Source organism: Coffea eugenioides, chromosome 5, assembly GCF_003713205.1.
Source record: "Coffea eugenioides isolate CCC68of chromosome 5, Ceug_1.0, whole genome shotgun sequence".
Classification (NCBI taxonomy): domain Eukaryota; kingdom Viridiplantae; phylum Streptophyta; class Magnoliopsida; order Gentianales; family Rubiaceae; genus Coffea; species Coffea eugenioides.
Genome location: NC_040039.1, coordinates 19494042 through 19503661, shown reverse-complemented (window position 1 = coordinate 19503661; position 9620 = coordinate 19494042). Strand labels below are relative to the sequence as shown.

Below are 9620 nucleotides of genomic sequence, written 5' to 3'. Positions count from 1 at the left end.
ATGCTTCTGGTGTAGGTATTGGAGCAGTCCTCATGCAAGACAAGAGGCCGTGTGCCTTCTTTAGCGAGAAATTGGGAGGAGCTGCACTGAACTACCCCACGTACGACAAGGAGTTGTACGCCTTAGTGAGGGCCTTGGAGACCTGGCAACACTACCTTCGGCCTCGGGAGTTCGTGATCCACACTGATCACGAGTCATTGAAGTACCTCAAAGGCCAACCCAAGCTAAGCAAGCGCCATGCCAAATGGGTAAGCTTCATTGACACCTTCTCCTATGTGATTAAGTACAAGACTGGCAAGACGAATGTGGTCACTGATGCTTTGTCACGTAGACACTCCTTACTTGTCTGTCTTGATGCCAAGTTACTTGGGTTCGAAATGGTGAAAGACCTCTACACTAATGATCATGACTTTGGTGTTATCTATGCTGTGTGTGTTAAGAATCCACAGGGAAAGTACTTTTTGCATGATGGATTCCTATTCCATGTAGATAAACTATGTGTGCCTAACTCTTCCATTCGTGATCTTTTGATTCGCGAGGCACATAGTGGTGGTCTCATGGGCCACTTTGGCATTGCCAAGACTCTGGCTATGTTACAAGAGCATTTTTACTGGCCCCATATGCGTAGGGATGTTGAACGCATGGTTGGTAGGTGTGCTACTTGTCACAAAGCTAAGTCCAAGACAAACCCACATGGCTTATATACCCCGTTACCTATCCCTCACCATCCCTGGGTTGACTTGTCTATGGACTTCATACTAGGTTTGCCTCGATCACCAAGGGGTAATGATTCTATATTTGTGGTGGTTGATAGGTTTTCTAAGATGGCTCATTTTATCCCCTGTCACAAAACTGATGATGCATCTCATATTGCTACTCTATTCTTCAAGGAAATTGTCTGTCTGCATGGTATGCCTAGGACCATTGTTAGTGATAGGGATGTGAAATTCCTAAGTTACTTTTGGAAGACTCTGTGGTCTAAACTTGGCACTCGGTTACTATTCTCCACCACCAGTCATCCACAAAGCGATGGACAAACTGAAGTTGTCAATCGCAGTTTGTCCATCGCACACTCGGCACACTACTTCGGGCATTGATTAAAAAGAATCTTAAGACTTGGGAAGAGTGTTTGCCTCATGTTGAATTCGCCTACAATCGAGTTGTTCACAGTGCTACACACTACTCACCTTTTGAGATTGTTTATGGCTTTAACCCGCTGACCCCTCTTGATTTAGTACCCTTACCTTCCTCTGAGCACACAAGCTTAGATGGGAAAAAGAAGGCCGATTTTGTACGCAGGTTACATGAAGCCGCTCGAGCAAACATTGAAAGGCGTACTCAGCAATACACCCAGCAGGCTAACAAGCACCGCCGCAAAATGATTTTCGAGCCTGGTGATTGGGTTTGGTTACACTTACGCAAAGAGAGGTTCCCCAAGCAGCGACAAAGCAAATTATCCCCCAGAGGGGATGGACCTTTTCGTGTACTCCAACGGGTTAATGACAACGCATACAAATTGGAGCTACCTGGGGAGTACAATGTTAGCGCGACCTTCAATGTCGCGGACTTGAGCCCGTTTCTTGGTGAGGAGGATCCAGATTTGAGGGCAAATCCTTCTCAAGAGGAGGGGACTGATGTGAACCAGGGCCAGGGCCCAGTCCAAGTTCCATTGGGCCCAGTCACACGTGCACGGGCCAAGCTCTTCAAGGAATCACTCCAAGCCCTTGTTCGAGCTGTCCACGATCAACATGGAGGCTTGGAGAGGGTCAATCAAGCAACTTACACTTTGGTCCAAGCCCAAGAAGACCCCAGTGGGCCTCCTTACGAAGCGGCCGAGTAGGGCCTTAGTCATTGTTTTCAATTTAGTTGGATTCGTTGTTCGTAGAAGGCATGGGCCGGCCCACCTTGATGACAAGGTAGCCGACCTCCCCTTTAGGTTTCTTTAGGGTTTTGTTATTTCATTAAGCCTATAAATAGGCTAGTCTTGTAAGGTTAAAACTTAGTTTTTGATGAATAAAATTCTTAGTGCATTCGTTTTCTTTCAAAGACAATTCGAGCCTTTTAACTTGCTTGGCAAGGGTTATTGAGCAATCTCGCGTCCTGTCCTTGATTGTTCATCCGACCTATTCCCCTGGAGTATTCACCTTCATCGGAGTGTCGTCTACCACCTTCAAATCAAATCGTGTTGTCCGTTTGGTTAGAGGTTCCGCACACCAAGCGTAGGGCATCCCCGCTAGATCCTTGGGCAAACGTGCTACGTGTCTCGACCGTGGATCGAGGAGCGTATCAGAGGATGACCAACATATTCGCCGCCTTAGACTATACCGAAGAAAGGTGAGTGAACTTTGCTGCTTTCCAATTTAAGGGAGTAGCACATGCCTAGTGGGACATGATAAGGGCAAAGTGGGAGAAAGCCCAAACCCCATGGAATTGGAAAAATTTTACGAGGGAGTTTAATGAGAAGTTTTTTCCGCCTCTGATCCAAGAGAAGCTGGAGGACGTATTTATAAAGTTGAGGCAAGGAACTCTTAGTGTAGCTGAGTATGAAGGGAAGTTTACTAAATTTTCTAAGTACGAACCTGAATTAGTGACTAATGAGCGGAAAAGGATAAGACGATTTGTACAAAGGCTTAATGTGGAGATTCAGGAGGTCTTGACTGCAGCCCAAATCTCTACATTTACTGAAGCTTTAGAGAAAGCACAAAGAGTTGAGAGCGCAAGGATGCAAGTTAGGGATTTTCATTATAAGAAAAGGAACTTTTCTAGTCATACTTCTGGACAGGCTAGTAAGAGTACCCCACCTTCCAAGATGGGAAGAGGAATGGGAGGAGTAAGGACTGTTGGAGCTTCAAGGGGAGCTTTATCCAGAGGAGGTCGTAGTGAGCCGGTTCAAACGAGAGGAGTGCCCTCTAGTGATTCAGCCGTAACCCCTCAAGTTACTTGTGGTTATTGTGGCAAATCAAATCATTCGGAGATTGGAGAAAGTCAGGAAAGTGTTTGTTCTGTAGCAGTGCTGAACACCAACTCGCGAGTTGTCCGAAGACGCCAAAAATAGGAAGTAACACTCAAAGGTCAGAAAAATCAACCTCTAAGTTGACTAGTGCTAGAGAAAGTTGACCTAGAGTACCGGCTAGAGTTTATGCACTGGATCATCTACAGATTCCCGATGCGACTGAAATGGTTGAAGGTATGATCCCTATTTTCTACCGTTTAGCTAAGGTTTTAATTGATCCGGGTGCAACACATTCTTTCGTAAACCCTAACTTTATGGGAGGAATAGACTTGAAGCCAATTAAGTTACCTTATGATTTGGAGGTTAGGACGCCTACTGGGGATCAAAGCCTACGAGCTAACTTGATATATAAAGATTGTGAGATATGGGTTGGAGAACGGAAATTACTGACCGATCTGATGGGGTTAGCGATTAAGGGGTATGACGTGATCCTAGAAATGGACTGGTTAGCCCGTTATAATGCTCAATTGAACTGTAAGACGAAAACAGTAGAATTGTGCATTCCGGAAGAGGCAACCCTGAAATTGGATGTAAGGGGTAGATTAGCCTCATCTGCACTTATCTCAGGAATTCGAGTTAGGAAAATGTTAAGTAAAAGAGCTCAGGGATATTTGACTTTTCTTATAAATACTCCTAGCGATGAAGTGAGATTAGAAGACATGTATGTAGTGAAGGAGTATCCAGATGTCTTTCCTGAAGAGTTAGATTCTTTACCCCCGGAAAGGGAAATAGCTTTTAAGATTGATGTGACTCCGGGAGTAGCACCTATCTCTAAGACGCCATATAGGATGGCTCTAACTGAATTGAAAGAGTTGAAATTGCAGTTGCAGGATTTACTAGAGCGGGGTTATATAAAAGAGAGCGATTCACAGTGGGGAGCCCCGGTCTTGTTTGTTAAGTAAAAGGATGGGAGTTTAAGGCCGTGTATAGATTACCGAGGCTTGAACGATGTTACCATTAAGAATAAGTACCATTTGCCCCACATTGATGAATTGTTTGACCAATTACAAGGGGCGGTAGTATTCTCGAAGTTAGATCTGAGACAATGTTACTATCAATTGAGGATTTTGGAGAAGGATATACCCAAAACTGCTTTTAACTCGAGGTATGGACATTTTGAGTTCGCAGTAATGCCGTTTGGATTGACCAATGCACTCGCGGCTTTTATGGATTTAATGCATCGAGTCTTTAAGCCTTATCTGGATCAGTTTGTTGTGGTGTTCATTGATGATATACTGGTGTACTCTAAGACATTAGAGGATCATGAGAAACATTTGAGGATTGTTTTACAAACTTTGAAGGAACATCAGTTATATGCTAAGTTTAGCAAGTGTGAGTTTTGGTTGAAGGAAGTAACATTCTTAGGCCATATAATTTCTATGGACGGGATTAAAGTGGATCCAGCCAAAGTCGAGGCGGTTTCTAAATGGAAACAACTGGAAAACCCTACGAAAATTTGAAGTTTTATAGGGTTAGTCGGGTATTACCGGAGATTTATCAAGGATTTTTCTAGAATTGCTGGACCCATGACTGAGCTGACTAAGAAAAGTGTGAAGTTTATATGGAGTCCTAAGTGTGAAGAAAGTTTCCAAGAATTAAAGAGATGTTGAACGAGAGCACATGTGTTAGCTCTACCGAATGGAAAAAATAGTTTTGTGGTCTATACAGATGTTTCAAGGGAAGGCTTGGAATGCGTATTAATGTAAAATGAGAAAGTGATAGCGTATGCCTCTAGGAAATTAAAGCCGCACGAGAAAAATAACCCAACTCATGACTTAGAGTTAGCGGCTGTAGTATTCGCATTGAAGAAGTGGAGACATTACCTTTATGGAGTAACGTTTGAGGTTTTCACTGACCACAAGAGTTTTAAGTATTTGTTTTCTCAAAAAGAGTTGAATTGGAGACAACGTAGGTGGATGGAATTCTTGGAAGACTATGATTGCACGATAAAGTACCATCCAAGGAAAGCCAATGTAGTGGCTGATGCTTTAAGTCGTCAAGTGCAGGTGACAGGATTGATAATTAAAGAGATGCGTTTGTTGGAGGAGGTTAGTGTATGGAATCCCCGACTGGAATCGAGAAAAGTAATTCTGGGGAATATCGTCATGAAATTCACTTTGTTGGAATGTATCAAGGAGACTCAAGAAAAGGACCCTGAAGTGCAAGAGTGGCTGGAAAAAGTCAAAAAGGGAGAGAAGTCGGATTTTAACTTGGGAATAAATAGTATATTGAGGTTTCGAAATCGGATAGTAGTGCCAAAGGATGAAGGGCTTAAGAAGGAAACTTTGGAAGAGGCACAACGATCGAAGTTTACGGTATACCCTGGAGGGAATAAAATGTACCAGAACTTGAAGAGATTATATTGGTGGAAAGCATGATAAGGGAAATTGCTCAATTCGTCCAGACATGTTTGATTTGTCAACAGGTTAAAACTGAACTTCAGAGACCATCTGGTCTTTTGCAACCTTTAGAGATACCTGAGTGGAAATGGGAAAATATCACCATGGATTTTGTATCTGAATTACCTACGACACAAAAAGGACATGATGCCATTTGGGTAATAGTGGATAGATTGACCAAATCGGCTCGCTTTCTGCCGATTAGTATGAAGTACCCATTGGAGAAGTTAGCTAAATTATACCTAGATGAGATTATAAGGTTACATGGGATACCTGTAAGTATTGTGTCCGACCGAGACCCTAGGTTTGTCTCGTGGTTCTGGCAAAAGATGCAAGAAGTGTTAGGGACCAAATTAAATTTTAGCACTACTTACCATCCCCAAACAGATGGACAGTCTGAGAGGACGATTCAGATGCTCAAGGACATGTTAAGAATTTGTACTTTGGATTTTGGGAAGAGTTAGAGTAAGTATTTGACTTTGGTGGAATTTGCCTATAATAATAGTTTTCATTCTTCTATTCAAATGGCTCCGTACGAAACACTTTATGGTCGGAAATGTAGGTCTCCGATTTGTTGGGATGAAGTAGGTGAACGAAAAATTTTAGACCCAACGACAGTGCCTTGGATAGAGGAGGTGAACGAAAAGGTGAAATTGATACACCAGAGGATTCAAACCGCACAAAGTCGTCAAAAGAGTTATGCCGATAACCGAAGGAAGGACTTAGAATTTGCAGTTGGAGATCAAGTTTTTCTTAAGATTACTCCTCTAAAAGCAAGTTTGTTGGCATGAAAGGGAAAGAAGTTACAACCGAGATTTGTAGGACCTTATAAGGTTATCCAACGCGTAGGAAACGTGGCCTATAAGTTGGAATTGCCACCAAATCTATCTCGGATCCACATTATTTTCCACGTGTCGATGCTTAAGAAATATCATCCAGATCCGTTTCATGTTCTGCAACCGGAGAATATTGAAATTGATGAAGCACTGACTTATGAGGAGAAACCGATCAAGCTTCTAGATCGTAAGGTGAAAGAATTGAGAAACAAACGGATTCTGTTGGTAAAAGTTCTTTGGAGGAACCATGGACTGGAGGAAGCAACCTGGGAAGTTGGAGAAGAAATTCAAGGAAAATATCCAGACCTGTTTTCAACTCAAGATATAATTTCGAGGACGAAATTTTCTTAAGGGGGAGAGGATGTGAGGACCCAAAAATTTACTAATATTAATCTCGTATTACTGGCTTATTTAAATATTTATTCATCCGTTTTATCCGAATAATTTATTTCAACCATTTTAAATCCATTTACGTGGAACTATGCCTATGTATATTTTTAAAACGTCTCGTTAGTAAATTTAATTTTTGAAAGCTCATTTAGTAAGAAATAGCGAATACACGTTTTTCGAGGTAGTATTTGATCTGAGAGTGCAGTGATCTTGGAGATTTGAGGACTCATGCGTTAGTCTTAAAATAGTTATTTTCACGATTATTTACCCTAATATTAGTTACTTATATTATCGTTACAAAAATTTCTTTTAGGTTTCGTTTTATCGCGCGCGAATTGGGAGTTCGCATATATCGAGCCGGAGCAGTTAATTGGAGATTTAAGAAAATTATTCTAGACTGCTAAGAGTGAATAATTATAATGTTAAAGAAAGTACATTAGAGGTTTAGTGCACAAGTGAAACAAACCCGAGAGAAAACGGACACGAAACGTGCGGGCGATTACTATTCAAAGTTGACTTTTGCTCAAATTTTAACCACAAAACCCTCAAGTGTAGACACCAAATTTTGATTTCAAACTTTAATCATTTAATTAATTTAAATTTTTATTTTATTTGTTTCGATTTTAGGTCTTTATTTTATTTGATTTTATTTTTGTTTTGAATCGTGTCTTTTGTCTTACTTTAATTGAATTAAGAGTTTTTTGCACTAAATTTTCAAAAAAGAGGAAAAAGGAAAAAAAAGAAAAAGTCAATCAAAGGGACAAGAATAAGACACATAAGCCTACTTTGGGGTTTGAAATCTTGGCCTTTCATATTAGGTTTAGTCTTGTGAGGTGCCTTTAAAAGGCAAAACAACCGCAAACGAGAGAGGGGGGGAATTCGGGGGTAAGATTAAACAAAAGAAGGGACAAGGAAACAGGGAGCTGGGTCTGAAAAAGTGGAAAAAGAAACCGAGGGCTAGGAGGATCTGAAAGGAAAGGCTAAAAGAAACAGAGGAAGAAAAGGGCCGCGGAGGAAAAAACTTGAAAGGGGAGCTACGGGAAAAGAAATTAGAGAGAATCGAGAGAGAGCTCTCGACTAAGGAAAAAGAAGAAACAGAGAGAGCTTTGAGGCTTCAGGGGCGGAATAGAAAAAAGCAGAGGAGAGGAATGGAAAAGAGGGTCGGCGGACAAGGCGAGGGGAAGAAAAACAGGAGCAAGAAAACAGAAAATTGGGGAGTTTTCGGATGAATCCAAAACGAGGAAGAGAGAACCGGTGGGTAGAATTAAACAAAACGAAAGGAAGAACTGAAAAACAGAGGACATGAGGCTCCTGTTGAGCAAAGAACAGAGAAAAGAAACAACGGGAGAAAGAGGAGCTAAAGGGAACCAGGGAGGGAAATGGAGAGTCGGCGCAGCCAGAACAAGAAAAAGAAAAGCAAGCTGCAGAAGAGTTAAGGAAACCAGAGAGGAGAGTTTCAGCAAGAGCAGAGAGAAATCTGGAAATTGGAGGGGTTTCCTTCGGAGGATTCGAACGATAGCCATAGCAAGGAAAGGTCACAGCCGCTGCCACCACCGGAATTGTCCACCGCCACCACTGCAATTTGCCATTACCGCCTGAAAAATCCTCGCAAGGACGCACTGTAAGTCTTACTTTCAAGTGCAAATTCTGGAAATCCCCAACCCCAAGCATGTTTCTGTGAATTGGTTTTTACGGCTTTCTTGATTGATTGTCCGTTTTCTTTTGTTTTTGATTGTAAATGCGCTATGGGTTGATTGGACTGTACTTTTTGGGTTGCTGATGAAATTTTGGGGGCGAGTTCTTGAGTCAATGGAGCAAAAATTTACCGAAGTCTTTCATGCTCGTTTAGTGTTCGATAAAATGCCCGAAAAGAAATCTGGAACCAAAAGGGAAGATTTCACGCTTTTTCTGTTCAAGAGGGACTCTGGCCAGTCCAAAGCTGGCCAGAATACATGAGTTCGCTGGTCAGGAAGAGAAAGAGAAGCCATGAACTTTTGAAATTGATTTTGTTCAATTTTGCTGTTTTTGCATTCCATAATGATGTGATATTGTTGTCGTGTAAATTTGTCGGATTTTCTGAAGTATCCGAAGTTGGAAAAACGTTTCCATCTCATTTGCCTGGAAGAAGAAAGCTCCTGCGAAGTATGGAGCATAGATTTCTAAAGAATTGCAATTCGACCCCTAAACTTTTGCCTAATTTCTCTGTGGCCCAAAATCTGGAAAAATCGACCTAATTTTGCCCTTTTAAGCTTATTCCCTTGTTTGCATATTTTAGTGAATTGTTGGGTAGATTAATTCTGAGATTATGATATGATTAGGTTTTAATGTTTTTTAGCGATCTTATTATTTTGATAGGTTTAACAAAAATTAGTTGGGAATTGGATTAGGTTTATTTTGATTGGATCTTGATGGTGGTTTGTTTGTTTGGATTGGGTTTTGTTTTGTTTATTTCCTGGGTTAGTAATTTGGGCTCGAGAGTTAAAGCCCATGCATTTTGTTGGGTTTTACTTGATAAAAATGATAGGCTGGCCCATCCAATTTGCTTTGGATTTTTAAATGGGCTAGGAAAGTTTCGGCCCAAGAAATAAATAAAATGACCCAGTGGCCTGTTTGATTAAGAATTTGGTAATTGGATTTGCGAATCAGTCCCTGGATTTTTTCCTTAGCTAAACTGTGGCCCTTGAAACTTTCAATTTCTTTCAATTGGGTTCTTAATTTAATTGCAAGTAGGTCCTTGAACTTTATTTTTCTTTAATTTTGACCCCAAAACTTTTGTTAATCTTTGAAATTAAGTCCCTGCTTGTTTTAATTTCTTAAACATGGGTTGTTTGCCTTCCTTTACATGATTTAATTGATTCATTCCATGCTTATTTTTATATCATGTGATTATTTGTTAATTAAAGCGATGCCTTGACCTTTTCTTTTATTTTGGAGGGCAAATGAGTCATTTCACATTGTTAGGGGCTCCAATTCAAGGGAGGT

The 9620-nt window shown here is 41.1% G+C and overlaps 1 protein-coding gene across 1 annotated transcript; it reads left to right on the top strand.

The window, feature by feature from the left end:
* The first annotated feature begins 4143 nt into the window (after window positions 1-4143).
* On the top strand, window positions 4144-8157 carry LOC113771248. Its single transcript, XM_027315849.1, has 4 exons — window positions 4144-4251; window positions 5020-5328; window positions 5439-5570; window positions 7963-8157. The coding sequence occupies exons 1-4, from the start codon at window positions 4144-4146 to the stop codon at window positions 8155-8157; spliced, it is 744 nt and encodes a 247-aa protein (XP_027171650.1).
* The last annotated feature ends 1463 nt before the right edge of the window (window positions 8158-9620 follow it).

Coding starts and splice junctions, on each gene's coding strand:
- LOC113771248 (XM_027315849.1), top strand. CDS start 4,144: ATGCCGTTTGGATTGACCAATGCACTCGCGGCTTTTATGGATTTAATG. Junction 4,252..5,019: donor TGTTCATTGATGATATACTG/GTGTACTCTAAG, acceptor CGTCAAGTGCAG/GTGACAGGATTGATAATTAA. Junction 5,329..5,438: donor CACAACGATCGAAGTTTACG/GTATACCCTGGA, acceptor ATTTGTCAACAG/GTTAAAACTGAACTTCAGAG.